The sequence below is a fragment of the Ciconia boyciana genome, chromosome 8, assembly GCF_034638445.1.
Source record: "Ciconia boyciana chromosome 8, ASM3463844v1, whole genome shotgun sequence".
NCBI lineage: Eukaryota > Metazoa > Chordata > Aves > Ciconiiformes > Ciconiidae > Ciconia > Ciconia boyciana.
Genome location: NC_132941.1, coordinates 61,942,183 through 61,960,869, shown reverse-complemented (window position 1 = coordinate 61,960,869; position 18,687 = coordinate 61,942,183). Strand labels below are relative to the sequence as shown.

General features: G+C 38.6%; 1 protein-coding gene across 6 annotated transcripts in view; it reads right to left on the bottom strand.

Moving 5' to 3' along the window:
* The window catches only part of PLEKHA1 (pleckstrin homology domain containing A1), a 39,269-nt gene extending 21,399 nt beyond the window's left edge, over positions 1 to 17,870 (bottom strand). For 4 of the 6 annotated variants that reach the window (XM_072870374.1, XM_072870378.1, XM_072870376.1 and 1 more), the window contains exons 1-2: positions 17,637 to 17,870; positions 1,973 to 2,133 (exon numbers count right to left, since the gene is read on the bottom strand). In XM_072870374.1, coding sequence (XP_072726475.1) covers positions 1,973 to 2,113 — 141 coding nt within the window. In that variant the 5' untranslated portion in view covers positions 2,114 to 2,133; positions 17,637 to 17,870. The remainder of the gene's footprint in view (positions 1 to 1,972; positions 2,134 to 17,636) is intronic. The other 2 variants (XM_072870377.1, XM_072870375.1) reach the window with 1 other exon arrangement.
* Between the last annotated feature and the right edge of the window lie 817 nt (positions 17,871 to 18,687).

Genomic DNA, 18,687 nt, shown 5'->3' with positions numbered 1-18,687 from the left:
CTAGTAGCCTAGAAATACAACAGTTAAAGAACGGAGCATCACAAACCATGGCTAACTTTTATTAACTGTTTCTGATTAAACAGTCTTTCTAATTTTATTCCTTTAAGTAGAGCATTGTTTTCCATATACTTTTTTCCCCCTACAATTTTTACTTTCAAAATGGCCCTTTATGTTACAGTATCATTCTTCCCATAAGAATGGTACTGCATCTGCTCACTGATCCTTTCCCCAGCTGAAGTGTTCTCCATTATTCCGTAGTACCTTATGAACTTCTACATCACAAAGAGGAGCCTAATGCTACCCACAGAGTCAGAAAGACTGACAAATAATTGGTTTATACTCCATTCATATTTCAAAGGTAAAAAGTAGGATAGGTTTACTATAGACTGGTAACACCGAAATTTAAAAAAAAGTCTTCCCATTCTGCCCAAATAAATAAATTTAAGTTTTACTTTATCAGATTGATTTGGATCCCAGCATACACCAGTTTTATAATCTTTATATTAGGATAGTAATGTGCGGTTAATGGTGGACTTAAAAACATTATTTCTTTGAACAGCTGAACTGATTCTCACAGATACAAATAGAGCACTTCTATCAGCAACAAAGGGACCAGTGAAGTTCTGCACACACCGTAGACTCATCCTATATGAAGAGTTTCATCACTTCAAGGATTAAGAATGCTCTCCACACAGTGGCTCTATAAAAGCTCTGCAGTTCTTCAAAACTAAAGCAGCAGTGGAAGAAAATCAAGAAGCTTCAACTTGCCCTTTGCAATGCACCCTTTCATTTGTGCATGAACTCCAACATTAAAAAAAAAAGATAAGAAAGCCTAAACTAAAAACTTTAAGAAACGCGCACTGCAAATATCATTAGTCTTAAAACTTCCCATGAACTGCAATTTCTACGGCATTTCAAGTTTTTGCCCACACGCCCTGGTTATATCACAGGAGAAAACGGAAGAAAAGAACTGCTTCATATTACTTGTTGACATCAAACGTTTGAAGTCTCTTATTTCCAGAAATTATTTCTTTTTCCTCCTCAGTAAGAACTTCTGAATGCTACACATAGTTTAATTTTTTTTTTGTTGGTTCCTTTGAACAGTAGACTTCTACTGCATTTTAACTGTGGTCTTCCTGGCAGAATGGTACATGAATATTCTTCTGGCAGACAGTTGTCAGCTGACCTAGATGCTTTCACTGTCTCTGTACCCAAACCCTAAGCAATTACCTGTTCTCCCCTATACTAGAAAACACATTGATGCGCGTGCACTGTAAAAGTAGCTTTTATATAAAGGATGCTCCATCATGATGGATACAAGCTTTTTGCGTTCACATACCATTCATGCTGTATTGAAACTGCAAGCATCATTAGAGACTGCTTTTGAATGACTGATCCAGTTGAAGTAAAGTAACATAAAACTGCTGATCCATGCAATGCAAGGAAAACTACATACTTCCACATAGGGTAAAGGTGAATTAAAAGATCTGAAATAATGAAACTAGTATGTGATTTGGCTCATCTGGTTCTATTATATAGCACTACCTACTGCCTGTGAGAACCTGCAATGCACATTCAAGACACTTGATAGAAAACAAAATAAATATAGCACATCCTGATTCAAAACAAACAACTGATTTACTGTGGTATCAAATTCAGATTCCTATCTGATCCCCAGTTCTCCTGTCAGCAATACACTGATGTGAGTTGTTTTTAATGTTTTACTACTAGCTGCAATTGGTAATGTTTTCAACAGAAATACGAATTATATTTTTTTCTTTAAAATATAGCACATATTAGCAAAGAAGAGACACTGATTTACAATTATTTCACTTATGTAAGTCCCCCCTCACCCCCCGCTTCCAGGTCCATAAACTAGTATTAAACCCAATTTTTCTTAAGTAAATTTGTTAAAAATCTGAAAAAGTTTAAATTGATAGAAGCCAGATAACTATTGCCAAGAACATCTCACCTGTGGGTTATCCATGTACCACACCAGACTGTCTTCTCGTGTGTCCAGAATGAAGTACCGCCGCAGGAATTTCCCACTATTCTCATTTTCTTCAATATCTAGGAAACCACAAATGCGATTCTGACGATCCACATAAGGCATTTCTGACCCTGTACATCACACTGCAGAACAAAAAGCATAGAAGTTAAGCGAAGTTCCTCGTTACTAATTTTAAGATTGTTCTGTGCCTACCCATGACATTTTGAGCAGTTTCAACTAGTAGCTTAAAGAAGTTTCTACAGAAGAATAAGTGAAGCGTAGCTGTTTCCTCCCCCTGCTACCACCACTGAATTTTTAGATAGGTCTTTCTTACTTCTTTGAAGCATATACTTAGGATATCTAATACCCTAAGTCAAAGATACAAGTGGTAAATAGTAGATGAGCATCAAGACTAGCTTTTACAAGATCACTAAAGAATAATTAAAGATTCTCCTTCACAACTAGGTTTACACTTCCTTCTTTGACATTGTCTTTCATGGTCAAGAAAGGATCTTTGTCAGCAGCTCTACTGTCCAATGTGATTTTTCATATTTTGCTTAAGCAAATTCAACAAAAAAGCTTTTAGAAACATTGTTCACATTTTTCTTTTCTCCTACAAAAAGAACTTCATGTTTAACAATGTCTAAGAAGGGACATCTTTTCATCTTTATACATTAAATAGTCAAAATGAAGTTGTACGTGCAGAGATGCGAACACACTTCCTAGTCCAAAACTGAAATCCTCAATATCCACATGGTACTCAGTTTGAGGGCGGTAGGCTTTTTTTCATTTTGGGTTTGGGGGTTTTTTGCCTTTTTTGTTTTGCTTTAACTAAATCAATTAAAAAAAAATCTGTACTGCTGATGACCTATTCCTATTTTGCCTGCTTCACCTTTTATGACTCTGTCTTACTGCAGGCTATTACATCTTTTTTTTTTTTGCTTCCTTTTATTTTACAGGATAGTCATTTCACCTTAAAAGCCAGCCTTGTAAGACCAAAGATAAATTTGCATACTCATCTAAAAATGGCAATAAACTGACGTTTAAATATGATAAAAATCAGGTCGATGCCAATCTTTCCCAAAGCAGGAAAGAAACAATTCAGTCTTCTTTACATTTTGTTACAGAACTCAGAAATAGTACATATCCAAAAATATTTGTTAGCATGAGACATACAAGGTTTAAGCACTTCACACTTTTCATAACATCTTCCAGCTTTCACTGTGTAAAATGGAAGTTTCTTTTTAATATTTCTTGAAATTGTCTTCCTTTACTATTTCCTTGCTTAAAGTTATTTGATTTAAATATAGTTTTATACACACAGAGGCAGACACCTGATAACTACCTGTAGCTAGCTATTGATACACCACAGTAAAACATGATATACAGTTAAACACATTTTAAAGTGTTTTGGGGAATTGAATATACAGAAAAGCATATATTTATTTTTGGGGATCAGATATACAAACACGTAGATATATGCTTGTATTTACAGCTGTCCTTTTATATGGCTAATTGGAATACTAGTCAAATTTTGCTTCAACCACTTCAAGAAACAATTTTTTAAAAATCTATTATCATAATTTTGATACCATACTAGAAGAATTTCTAGTAAAGTTTTAAGTCATTTAACTGAATCTGTAAAATAACTAACCTTTTTTGTGCCCAACATGAAACTAATCCTTTGGTGTGAACTCAACTCTGATACATTAAGTTTGGCATCAGGGACCAGATCTAATAATCTCAATTCAGCAGCATTTGCAGAAGTTGAAGAGACTGCAATGTCATAGTGATGATGAACTACTAAAAATGTTAGTAGTTTGGTTTTTTTAATACAAGCTATTAATTCTAAAGTTAAATGCATTTTTGTGTATAACAAAGTTAACACATTTTCATTTGAGATGCAAGATTTTTCTATATAGCTACAAGGACGTTAAATGTGTATACACCTCCCATTAAGCACTTGACTGGTTTGTTTTTCTTTCCACCTCCAAAAGGTAAAAGAGTCTCCATATTTAAGGTATGCAATGATGATTTAAATCTTCGAAGGCATAGGTTTGTTCTTCAATAAAGTAACAAAATTTACGAAGGTAATCTGAATTTTATTGGTATGTTCCTCAATTTAAATATCACAGATCTAAGACAAGTTCTGTAACTGAGTTATAACTATAACTAAGAGCAAAAACAAACATTGAGCTCTCTTAAGACAATGTCATAATCGTAACAAATATTAATCAGCAATTCACATGCTGGCTCTTGGGATCACTTCACACTGAAGTAACATCTCACTATAAACACATCTGTAGCTAGGGGCAAGCTTAAGGGCAGCTATCCTCTAAATTATACCTCTAAGCAGGCAGAACTTGGCATCACACATTGTTTTCATTTAAATGAGTTTAAAAATTTGTCATTTACTAGTATTGTCCTCAATTGTGCCAGGTGGTCCCTCAACAAAATATACAGCACTTCCGGGACACAATTTCGGCCTAATATCAACAGTTTATGAAGCCCAGAAAAGCCTTGTGCCTAAAAAAAGCAAATATTGGTGGCTGGTTTCCTGTTTGAGCAGGCTTAAGCTGCGTTCTCCGCAGATGTGAAGAAAATGAAACAAGGAAAACTTGTTTTTGAAACAAGATACAAATTGATTAAGAATCCTTGAAATTAAACCAACCGAATGTTAAAGCATCTATCTTTCAAAAAACCTTTATGAAAAATGAAAGGAAGATACTCGTAATGCTCCATTATGAGCATACAATTAGCTAAAGTTGAACTACTCCAATACTTTAATTTTTTTTTCCAGGGCAAAAGACACAATTCAGAAGCTTTCTCTTATTTTTCAATAAACCAGTTTTCACAGGAAAAAAAATGTGAAGTCATACAGATTTTCTATTTCAAATCACTACTAGCTAATTTCTAGCTGACAAAATACTATTTGCAGTTCCTTTGTCCTCTGATGAAAATACATAACTATCATTCATTCAAAAACGTACGTTGTGTAACTGCTGTTTTCTTCAGATTAGTTCAAAATTCCTCACGGGATGACTGGCATCTACCAGACTGATGCTCTTAAAGAATATGAGATTAAAAAAACCCCTCTAACTTTATTACAAAATCAAAATCAAACATGAAATCATGCAATTGTTTTCCAGTTTTAAAAGCCTGCTTCCTTCATATTACACCTTGGCAAGATTCCACTGTAAATTAATACCGATTCTATTCAGCATTCATTAACGAACCACAATTTGTAGCACACATAAGAAAAAAAAAATCAATTTGTGCCTTTCTTCCAGTTACTAAAGCAACTGAACACACATGACAAAACCACCACTACAACACCCTTCCTGGCAACTCTAGACTGACCAAAAAAGCAACAAAGATGAAATTACCACATTACTTCTAAAGATTCATAAAAGGTATTGCAGAACTCCAACATTAATCTTTCATTGTAGGAAATCTGGAAGACCACCAGCCTAACAATTCACCAGAAATTCAACTTAAAAGTGTCTTCAGAATACGGATCCTGTCTTACATAGATATGATTTATTTTTCATTAAATTATTATTTCAGGAGATTATAAAACAAATCTCCAAGTCTGTGTACATTTTACAGCTCTTATTACATGCAAACTTAGTTAGTTTCTGCAGCAGAATCTGCAGCACAGAACAGCGTAACAACTCTTCTGCCCACTTTTAGAATCAAACATTATAAAAAGATTATGAGTCCTTAGAGAGAAAAGCTGAAGGCAAACCTGTAACAGATTACATACAACTTAATTTTATTTTGCCTTCCCTCCCCGGAGTGGGGTTGGGCAGGGGAGGGAGGAGACATGGGTCAATGACATAGTGCTACTTCAGAAAAAATATCCCTGTGGCCCATTTCCTCTTGGTTCTCACCATAATCTAAAATATTTTTGAAAACCCTTTTTGGGGTGTATATTGACACTCATATGTAAGAATTCAGAAAATTCTCAGCTCCTTAAAATTCCTTCTTGGAGGGTTCTGTCATAATCCAAACAGGACGTCTCACTTATTTTTGAAGTCTTACATCCCTCTTTCCAGTGGCAGTGTACTAATTTAAGTAGGTACATACCTCATCAGCCCAGCTTCTCTCAGATTTCCCTTCTCACCGCTCTTTTCCTCTGGGGTATACCATATACCAACATTCCTCAACATTTATATCACAAACTGAAGGCTGCCTGGCCTTCTGGGCACCGCTATAAATAAAAATCACAGATCACCTTCTCCCAGTCCGTAACTCTAAATGCATGACTGCACGACTAGAACCTGCAGAGGCACACAACCATCTCGTTTTCACCATTTATAACAGACTGCTTAAGCTCTCCTACATTAATTTCTATTTTTAGTAGCACCTGCTCTTGAGTTCACCTCCTTTACAATTTGGTTGCAGCCTCCATATCTTCAAGTACAAAGTCTATACAAGACTACATGCAAGGTAACATTTCTATGGCCCAATCTCTCCTTTGACAGCTAACTGATTTCCACAAGCAGGCATAGACCACTGACCGCTGGCTTACTAGAGAAAGTGGAACTTTGTATGAATAAATGTCCATGCAATAGGCTCTGCACTATCCACATGAAAGCTTAAGAAATACAGCAAGATGAGCACTGCTCCTTAATACCTTTTAGCTTTATTTTAGTTGTGTTTTCCCCAAGCTTTGTGTATAATTTTATTATTATTTTTATTTCTTTAATTTAGAGTAACACTTCTACTTCCTGCTCTATTAGCATATGGGCATTTTGAACTTCGCATTTAACTTACCACAGCAGATGACTTCAGGGTTCTTTTTCTATTAGCTAAGAAGATTAAGAAACATACATTACTACTTACTCATCTCGATGAAATGACCACCAACATTCATAAAACTACACTTGATAAATATAAAATGATGCCATGAATCATGCCCATCCCTCCTTCTCACCCCCCTTTTTAAGCTCTACTATTTAAACTAGCTCCATCGCTGCAAATGGAAGTTTAGCAGTATCCCCAGCAATCTCCAGTCTTTCCTGCAGTTCCAGGGACAGCTTAATTATTGAGTGCTCTTGGCTTTTGCCTAGGCAATTACTATTAGCTTCTTGCTGTAAATCAGCTATTCTCCAGTTGGTCATCTCTTTTACTGGCCATTTACTCCATTTACTGACTCCCAAGGGTAAGGGATGAGTTCAGACTGTCCTGCTTATACCTTCAAGAACACAGCAATGAAAGCTTTCCTTCTTGCATACATCCAGGACAACAAAGAGGAGTAGGGAAAAAAAAAAAAAAACCCAATGCTGAGACAACCAGCTCAGAACACTCTCTGAAAACAAGTCACATAAATCTTCCAGGACAGTTGTTCAAATTTCTTTATTTTCAACCCCTTGAAAACCTTCCAGTAGAGGCAGAACACCATACAGATAATTTAAGCCGAGAGACAAAAATGTCTCTGCTCATTTTTGACAAATCCCTTAAAGCCACAATTTTCTAAGCACCCAAAACATAACAGAAAAACTCTAATCCAGGAGCTAGAGAGGTGACTTGGGTACAACTGACAACAACCAAAGATAATTTAGGATTGACTGTTTTAAAATGACATGCTGAGCTTTTCTGTTTCCAAAGATCCTTCACTGATTCATTTTTGTTCTGGAGGGCACAACAGACATTGTATGCTTCTGTTAAACAGAGAAGACACAACTTTGATTTGCTAGAAGTATGAAACTATTAGCAACATTCTAACATCTACAAATAAGAACTGGAAGTCTCCAGGATATGCTGACCCCTAAATGTAGATTCCTTCTCTAAAGTGGTCAAGAAGAAGGAAAAAAACAGTTGCAAAAGGCCAGTATTCACCTGGAAGAGAATTCCTAAGCAGAGAAGTTAATCTTCAAAATTAAAAACCTGAAATAAGTACCAGTAGCATTGACCTCTCTACCCCTGATCAAACTATGAGGCATATCAAACAATATATCCCTCCCTCAATACCTAATCCAACTTCCAACCAGGCCACAATATAGAAGAATCATCATTTGCACTGATGAATCATCTAACAAAAACAGCAATCTTATCTTACACTTAAGTCTTACTCAGTCATCACTCTGTCTTCAAAACGCATCTGATCTGCTGTTTTCCAGGAAGACTTGTTAAATAGGGTAAGCCAACTATTCCCTTCTTTTGCAGTGTACCTCAGCAAGTCCAAACTATTCTATGATTTTAAGTCAAATGACTACAATTTTATTCTATACTATCTACTACGTAAATGCTACAGCATTAATCCTGGGTGCTTTCAACATCCATGTATAACCAACATTTATTAAAATACACATTTTACAACAGAAATCCATCAAAGCATATAATGTACCTTCTTTCAGTACAGACTGAATCCAGTAAAACCTGCAGCACTCCAAGAGCCTTGGTATAATAATATGCCAATGAGAAACAGTTGGCTCAAACTGAAGCAAGAAACAACTGAGATGAAGTTAACCACAAAAGATGCGTGCAATTAACACAGACCATCGCCTCCCTCCCTACTACACTGGCAGTTAAGGTTCTTCACAGCCATTTCGGTCTGCCTCCCAGCTCCAGACACACTGCTCGCCAGAAAGCCGCAATCATTCAGCATGGACAACAACATCAATCCATGCACAAGCTTTCCATCTTTAGGCTAAGCTGCAGTAATGTTACCTTTGTCTAGGTAAAAATTTCAGCATGTTTTAGGGGAAGATTAGAGTTCTACGGACAATGTTCTGAAGTTACCCGAATCCATCATCCGCTGACTTATTTCAAATACTGATCTACAAGTTCCACGATGGAAGAGACTGGTACGTCCTCAAAAACTTTCACAGGAATTTCTGCAAGTGGTGTTTCATGCTCTTAATGTAACCCCTTTCCTCCATTTTAAGGTATTTGCAATAGCAGCCAAAGGCTTTGGGATATGATGAAATGAGGAAATGCACCGCACAGGACGCAAAATTCCTCTCTATCAGTGATCTCTTAAGACAGCCAAAACAAAAAACCTCACCTATTAATGGTTTTTGCCTAGCTCAAACAAGTATTTTAATTGCCCCTCTGAGATAACGCAAATAAAAGGAAGCATCCTGTGCAATGAGGCCATTATAAAAGACACTCTTGAAATTTATCTATTAACTTATGAGTGGTGACTAGCCTAGAAAGACATAAAGTAAAATAAGAAATTTAAAAGACAGTGAAAGAATATGTTCAATAATGCAAAGTTTTTACAACAGTCAGAAGTAGTTTTCATCACTTCATATTAAGTCTAGCTAATACAAAGTTACTCAAAATGAGATATAACCAGAGTGATGAGTACAGAGGAAAACAAAATATAGTTACACTAATTCACTTTGACTTCTCATACACTCCTAATTTGTTTTTAAAACAAATTTTAAAAAGCTTATTAATTTCAGTTACAGACTAGTTAGAATGCTTAATAATGCAGGTTCAGAGTTGATTATTATTTACAATTATTTTTAATGTTATTATGAGCCTTTTCAAAATTTTAAGTGCTATATGTAAAACTCCAAATATTACAAATTAGGTCCTTGTTCTTGAAAATGCTTACATGCATTAGGCTATAGAAATTATTCCATTCATGACAACTAAACCAAATTAAAAATTAAGCAGGGAATAAGCACATTACCTATCAGGATTACTTATTATTACTGGTTACTCATTAGTAAAAAAAAAATGTTTCATTTCAATTACTAGTAACTATTTTATCTACGCCAACCACTCCAAGAACTTGGATTCAACACACTGCCAGCTATTTCAAATTCAACCCAGACTTGACTTCAAATATGAAAGGGCAAGAGTCTCAAAAGCATCCCAATGACTTTGAAGCACTAAGACTATGTCCACCAAACTACAAATCCTGAGGATGCTCATTTGACCTGAGGAAGTTCAATACGAAAAGGTGAGGCTGGTTTAAAAAAAGTTTGCCATTTTTGAGCCAGTGTTGCTGATTTTCACCCTGAATCCTGGGTACAAACTCACCAGCACAAACACACACACACCTTCTTCCTGTGAAGTATGCAAAAAGTCAAAAGGCCAGCTGGTTAGGAAATTAACAAGTTGAAAATATCTTCTTCAGTTTTCACAGAGTACTCTTACATTGTTAAAGAAAGAGCAGCATATACATGAGAGGGTGTTAAATTAATTTTGAAAGTACTACTTGAAAAAAAAAAAATTATCTGCCTTAGTAGCACCAAAATATTGTGCTGAAAACATTGGGTAGAAGCCAAACAGAGGGAAACTTAAAGAGCGCTGCAGTAGTAAAAGATTACCTTTTACATACAGATCCAAAGGCAAGTTCCAAATTTAAATGCAAGAATATCACATTCAGACTAATTCCATTAAACTGTACATTTAAGAGACTCTAAAGCCAGCTCTGAATAGCTGAATACCTGCAAACTGTGACTTCACATTACATGTCTACTAGTAGCACAGCATATTACAGGCGATCTGAACACAACATTTAACAATTCTGTCTACAGTGAGCTCAGAACAAAGCAAGCAAGCATATTTTTTAATGCTCGTATCCAACTGTGGAGTCTAACAAGGACTGTAAACAACTGATTTTTCAGTTCATTTAAAATATCAAATAATGAAGACTATCAGATTAATATTTGGCTTGACCTTTTTTAAAAATGTAAAAAGATTTAATGAAACCAAAGCACACAAAGCAAGTCACTGATTATCAAATTTGATTTTATAGAACTGATTTAGCAAATTCAATGCAGAATAAAAAAATGCAATGGTTCATCTACATTAATACTTTGGGAAGGAAAAATTGTTGCCATTAAGATTTCACCTCACTTATTTTAATACCGTGGGACTTCACAGTACAGACTATGTTCAGTTCATTGCACAAGCCACTATGCAGGCCAAAATTCCCACTACAGCAAGGACTAGATGTCTCCTCCAGAATCTAGCTCACTTATCAGTCATGTTAGTACTACACAAGGATTCACAGCGATTAGGACTAATCTCAGAGCTCTTCCATAAGCGCAAGTTTAGTGAAAGTTCTTTAGGAAGCATAAGGCTTTGTCTATCTCATGTAAGTAAGCCAATACTCATTTACAGAACACATGCCAGCTCCTGTTTACCATGGTGGGAGGAAAAAATTAAGACCCCATCAAATGGCACGGTTTTGAGGTCATTACTTCCCCCCTCCCCCCCCCGCTTTTTTACACTTCTTAAATTAAGAACATGAAATCCCATTCTGGTATATTTAACAGAAGTCTCACCTGACACAGAGAGAAAATATCTAATATTTTCTATTAGACAAAGGTTTATCCTCTATGATAGGTTTTGGAGCATAGTAACAGCACACTAACACTTCATTTGAAGCACATACTTCCCTATAAAACTTATCTCACACAATTAATTTCCAGCAGCCTTCCTCCTTGGAAGCAAGCCGCGAGCCCAAGGATTGTCCTCACATCGGGCGCAGCCCATGCCTGGTTGCTGACCTTCTTCTTTACCTTTTTTCTCATTTGTGCAATGACACAAATACCAGTTTACTGCACAGCTGTTGTTCTGCACTGACACTGGTCTTTCTCAAAGCATAAATTACGATGCATACGGAAAATAACAATGCTCCACCTACAGAGTAATCCCAATACTACCAGGAAGTCATCAGGCTCCTGGCACTTTGCAGTATTGCTGTCTGACCTATACGCAGTGAGACGGAAATACTCCAGAAGAATCACAAGTCCTGTGTATGTGCAACAACATGCCTGGAAATCCTGAACTTACCATGAGTATGCAACAGACTGGTTTTCAACACTGTACTGCAGCCTTCCCCCAAGAAGGGAACAAATGGACCTCCCAAAGAAATCCTGCTTCTCCACCCAAAAAATCAGGGCACCAGCACAAATTAGGATGACAGTATAAATAAATGACACCACCTACAGTGAACTTGATTTAAGGAAAAAAAAAGGTTAATGAGAAAAAAAATACAACCAAAGCCTCAAGTCCTGAATAAGCAGGAACACTTCTGAAGCAACATCCTTTAAGCACTGCTACCTAACTTTCCAGCACTAGTGCATGTACAGGCACTGAGTCTACTAGCTACAGAAATAACTTGCCAGATGAATTGTTAGTACAGCCGAAATTTCCATTTGTTATTATAAACCTCCCTAAAGAGTTAACCAATATATTTAACAACATCTTTTGAAGTGCAGTTTTAAGAGGACTGCTCACTCTTACAACAAACCCAACATGTAACTGTTTTAGCTCTTAACAGAAGAACACTTAATTAAGCAACTAGTCTGAACAAGTTCAAACATATTTTCCTGGACATGGGATGTAAATGTGGTGGGTACTAAAGCACTCACAGAGAGCATACACATCAAAATAATTACATATTAAACTAATGAATTTATCACCTGTTTGTATAGAGAGTCTGTTCCTGGGAGTGTTGACTCTCAACAATGAAAACACGTTTGCAAAGCTTGATAACTGCTGTCTAGTCTATAGTTTATAGCAATGACAATACCATCTTATATTTCCCACCAGAAGGATTTTAAATCCAAAATACTTTTAGTTCTATACAGTTAGTAAAGACACTGCTGTTTAGAGGTGGCTGCAAATTCTTTTCCCCCTCAGGGGAGTGGGGAGGTAGAGAAGCTCATCTTTTCTCATCCTCTTTCACATGAAAAGACAATAAATCAGGCTAATTTAAGAGATTCTGCCTACCATGCCAGCAGAACAAATGAACAAAATTGATAGCTAAAACATTTGGATGTAATGATTAGCTAGAATTAAAAGCGTTTTCCAAAGAAGAGAACAGTCGATAGAGAAACAGAGACAGCTTTGCTATTGTTCCTTGTGTGGCAGAATCATAATAGAAAAAACTTTGCCTCGTTCATTGAAGTTTTTCAAGCATTGTTTTTATACTTTCTCAAATAAACAAAGCAATGCAGTGCTCCTTAAAGTTCTAAGGACTTGCCTTCTCTCTAACTGATCCAAGAGATTTCCAGTCAAAACTTCCCCCCCCCAGTTTTTCTGATTTTACTCCTTCTGCCTGGAGCTTACCCCTAGCTTTAAACTTGGGCAGTCTCTTAGACCTCTCCCCCCTAGCATAAGGGAGCTATATGCCCCATGTTACTACCGCACCTGAACACATCAAAACCTGGCTGACTTACCCTTATAACACTCCTGCGATGCAGAGACCTGCTACTGCTCTGCACTTTCAGTATGAGAACAGAGGGACAGAGAAGCAGCTTGTCCCAGGCCACACAGGAAGCTTTTGGCAACACAGAGAGCTGAACCTGTTTCCCAAGTCCCAGAGCAGCAACCTCACCATTGAACCACCTTTCTTCTACATAAAATACCTGAAACTATTCAGATTTTCAAGGCAAAGGCATATGTTCAAACCTGAAAACTGTTTAAACTGTTGAATGCCACAAATGTCTACCAGACCTGCAACTCCCTACTCGTGCAGATAACATCTGTTAAAAATAAGTGGCTTATACAGTTCTGCAACAGAAAGCTTAATAAGTTCCTTCTCCAAGATTAAAGAAACACCTACACATTCTAGATGCTTCTGCAAGTCCCTGGAGGGAGAAAATGCTGTTTAGTGCTGAGACAATGAACCAAGCTTCCTTCCTCAACAGTAACAAAACCCTGCTGCTTTACCTAGCACTAACAGGAAAGTGTTATTTATAAAATTGAGCCATATACAAATATGTATCTAAATGTTTCTCGAAGTTAGTCTATAGCATGTATCAAGATGACCTTAGACTTACAAATTTTCAAAGTCCTAATTACAGAGAGCAGTGCAAGAGTAGAAAAAAAATTGAAACAGCTCAGCCATATCTCCCATTCCAATTCATTTCAGTCATTCTCTGCATTAAAGTGTAACTTCAGAACCTGAACTTGAGCCATACTTGTTACTCTGACCTCTTCAGCAGGTAATTTTTTAAAAGCTGCTACATTATTTCTATGTCAGATAAGCTTACTAGAGTTTTGATATTCATATTTCTTATGTAATTTTATAAGCATTGAGAGCAACACTTCTAGCCATGTCTTGTTGCATTTAGGCTCAAAAACAGAAGAACACACATAGTATGACTGTTGTATTTCTTGTTATCGTTCGTTTCCTGGTGACATCTACAGCACTTGCTCCACTTTGTAAAAATGTTTTATGCTAAAGCCACTTACCTAAATTCCCGTATTTTGGCACTGAGGTAAGTTACTATCCTGTATATTCATGCAATTATACACCTGTACAAAGGTTTATTTGGCTCCAAACCTCATTAAGTATTTTCTAAGAATGTTTCTATTGTTCATAATTATGGGGGGGGGGGGGGGGGGGAATCATCTTGCAAGAAAGATACAGGCTCTTGTATCACAAGCTATTGTTTAGACAAACACCGACCTACAGTTGGATACAAGAAAGCGCACACCACGGCACGCAAGGAAATTTCTCACATATAACATGCACTCACTTCCCAATGCTGCTGGTTTGCTGCATTTTGAAGGAAATACATTCACTATGATAGCTGTCAGCTTAAATAACCAGGAACATTTAGTGATAAAGACATCGACGGAATTCTAAATCTACCAAAATAGATTAAGAATTTTGAAGGCCTGGCAGTTTGGGCTATGTCCAACACCACACTGGAGACTGTATTACAAGTAGAGATCTGTTCATATTTCAGTAATGTCCTCAAGTCCTTTCTAATCTGTTACAGTCAATAAAAACTGACTTTCACACTTCCTCTCTTCTACACTAACACTCTGACATACAGTCAGCCTTTATTATTCCTGCTGATACAGCTTCCTTGCCTTATGAAATAAGCCACAGCTACCTGGAAAAAACCAAGGCCTTTTCCTGCATTCAGGTCTTTTCCTCACATACGTGCCCTCCTTATTCCTCGTGTGTGTGTGTCTTCTCTCTGTCACTCAGTTACTACTCCTGAGGAAGAGTAAGTACAGGAGGAGAAGAGGAGGAAGAAAAGCATTAAGATGCTTCCTACTTTATTCATACACTGGTTCTTCTTCTGTCTATTTGCTAATTTATATGAAAGCATCTGCTCCTCTGAAACATTTAAACACTGCAATATACCTGTCAGTGACCCACTGTGCATCTTTTTCTTTATTTCCACCCTCGAAATGCATAGCTATACAATGGAGCATAAGGCCAACTGTAGTTATAAAACACAGAAATAGCTTAAGAAAATAAATTTCATCTTTACAATTTACTAACTCGAAATTAAATTTTCCACACTAACAAAATGAAATCGCAATGTTTAATAACTGCAAAAAGAACACAAGAGAGTCACATGAAGTTTTACTTTTTATGCAAAGCCGTTTCCAGCAGTCTAGTATTCAGTGATATCTAGGATACACAAAACCCCCATGTATTATCTCTTGAATTATCACTTTCTGCAGCATCAGTGCTTATTTATCTCTGAATTAAAAGGCTCTCCTCCAAATATCAACCAGGCTAAGAATCTCTCTCTACCATGACAGATTTCAGCCCACTTTTAACACTTACTCATGTGACAAACAGGAAAACAGCACTTCTACACTTCTCTGCTTTACATACCTAACCATTTTATGTATTGTTACTTGTGTGACTCTCTCAAGTAAAAATAACAACCAGAAGTAGGAGACAAGACTGCAGGGACCTAAAAGGCAAGTCTGCTCTTCCAAACCCACTGTTTAAGACTTACTAGAATGCAGCGAGTGTCCTGTGAATTTATCCAATGTGGAGCCTCAAGAGAACAAGTTATAAAACTTAAAGAAGTCTTCCTATATGTAACTGGATGTACAGACCTTCTCAAGGACCACCGAATTTGCTTTAAAGTTGCACCTGTAACTCAGTTGTGAAATAAACTGACACAAGACTTCATCATACTTCATAACTTACTTTCAGATCAAAACCCCCATCCTTAAAAGTGCAGTACAGCAAATTTGTTAAGACAGAGTAACTCACCATAGAGTAACCCGCCAAAGTTGCCACGCACAGCTCCATCTCAGTAAAGACTGTGTTTGTGCTGCATCATAATGAACACAGCCCAAGTATAAAAAGGAAGTGGACAAATCAAAGAAAAAAAAACCAACCCAAACCCTGCTGGATTCAACAGTGAGAAGCTATTCCTGGCACCTCATAGGCCCAAACTGTATGATCAAATATGGCTCTGTCTTCCAGTGTCATGCATGGGATTGGGTAATGGGAAGAGAACAGACAATGTATCTTTACAGACATTATGGCCTCTTTTAGTAAAATAAGCAATTTGTCAGAAGGCAACAAAAAAGCTGATGCCATTCAGCTTACTATGTGCAGGGATGTCTAGTAGTCTCTTTAGAAGTACTATGCTTTTGTAAGAAGGTGAAGCATGGAGAGATCTAGCTCTTAAGAATCTAAAAAGTTTTCTCCCTCTCAGCTTTAGTCAGACAAGCAACACCACTTTGTTCATGCCTAATTCATAATGCTCAGCCTAACAAATTAATAGCTGTTTCCCCACTTGAAGATAAACTGTTATTTTTGCTTGTTTATAAACCAACATAGTACCTTGATTAGTGAAAATTTGACTTTTTTAAAAAAAAAGGCCTCAAAACAGGAGCCTGTTCCCCAAAGAGAAACTGTTGTCCTCTTGATGTTAATTTGCAAACATTTTATGCAATAATATAATGCCTTTTATGACGGTTATGCATTAGTTACACCTAAGGGAACTGCACAACACATACAGTATTTAAGTCTGTGTTAAGCTAGTAGCAGTCAAAATACACATCTAGAATTTTACATGTGCTAAAAACTGCAAGTATGACAATATTGGTTACAGTTTAACATTCATTTACAGTCAAGTTATCCATTTAAAGACACTTTGCTTCAGTAAATAACCAGCCCAGGTTACAACTAAGCTAGAACACAACTCAGAGGCGCGGACTTGCATTGCTAGCACAGGCAACAGCTTTCCAAAACAGCCCTCTTCAGAACTAGCGCCTTCGAAAGCTAAAAGCAAACTAGCTACTAAATGTTAGCTGTCCCACTCGCACTCAGCTCTCCTTGAAGCTGCAGCTTGAGATTTCAATACCAAAGGCGAGCACAACCGAGAGAGGCCCGGCTTGGCAGCCGAGCAGGCAGGGTGCTCCGGGAGCCCACACCCTCCCAGGCACCATCACTGCAGGGCTCTGCCCAGATAAGATCGCTCCTTCCCATCATGCTCAAAGACCGAAGTTGAGAAGAAGAGAGAAGAAGAAAAAAAATATTACGGGTAATGAGATCATCCTCTTACCTCTGGGGACGTGACAGAGCCTTGACTGCTTTACCAGGGCAATTATGCCACGGCCTCCTCTACACTGCCCCCGAGGTGAAACACGGGGAGAGCCCCCGCGCCAAGGCAGCGGCTTCGAGGGAAAACGAAAAGGAAGAAAAAGGCGAAGGAGGAGGGAAGGGACAGGCACGAAGCGCTTACGATCGAGGAGCTACACAAAGGCAGAGGCGTCGAGGGAACAGGACAGTGCCCTGCCCGGTTAAACACCGGGCAAGCACGGAAGGAACAGCATCAACCAGGCGGCTCCCCACCAGCGCCGGGCCGGGCCAGGCAGCCCCGCCGCCTCAGCCTCAGCCGCCTCAGCCCCCCAGCCCCGCCTCAGCGCCCCCGCCCCGGGCCGAGGCACTTACTGGAGTCCAGGGCAGTCCGGGAGCCCCCGCGAGGAGAGCCGGGCCGCGCGGGGACCCGCCGCCTCCTGCCGCGCTCCCCTCCCGGCCCGGCCCGGCCGGCTCGGTTCGGCTCGGCTCGGCTCAGCTCAGCTCAGCTCAGCGCGGCGGGCGGCCCTTTCTCTTCCCGCCCCCTTCTCCCTCCGAAGAAACTTCACCGCCTCCCGCCGCCACCGACCGCGGCGACACCGCCGAGGCCCCCGCCCCGCCCCGCGCATGCGCCGCAGCCCCGCCTCCCGGGCGGCACCGGGCGGCCCGGCGCCGCGGAGCCTTCTGGGATATGTAGTGCGGCGCGGGTGGCTCCGGCGAGGCGCGCCCCTGCGGCGCAACGCCTGACGGGAGTTGTAGTTCCCTGGCGGCAGGGCCTGCTGCTGAGGCGGAGCCGGAGATGAACGTACCGCCACGCAGAAGGGAAAGCATCAGCCATCAGCCATTACACGAATACACGTGACACTGCTTATTTTCTGCAGCTTTGTTTTTTGAACGTGCAATTGCTTTGATTTTAATATTAAATTTAATGGAGAGGGACCCGCAGAAATTAAGAGTTTGGACGTGTGGAGACTCTTCCCCTACACGTCTGCTCTCACAGAAGCCTTGTTGGTTCAGGTGCTACCTCAAAGCTTTTTGAAGCCTTAAGTCCCTATGGTTCTAGTGGTGAATAACACTACCAGTAATGATATTTAACCGATTTTAATGGGAATTATCTTCTAAGCATATACTATATTTATACTAAAATGCTTAGTGTTTTCTGAAATAGTAATAGAGATTTTTTTTTTCCCTAGCTTAAAGCTGTGATATCTCTAAAAATAGAAATCATTTGAACTCAGAAGTTGCATGAAATACATCTTTGTTTCAAGCTGGCATTTAACAACCGTACTTCACAGTGAAACAAAAGCTGTAATCAGAGCACAACAATAAGGCTGAAGTCAGCCGCAAACAATGCCGTACCATTCCCATGGCAACTTTTTCCTATCAAACCCGGGCTAGGTCACACACTCTGCAGCTGCACGAGCCA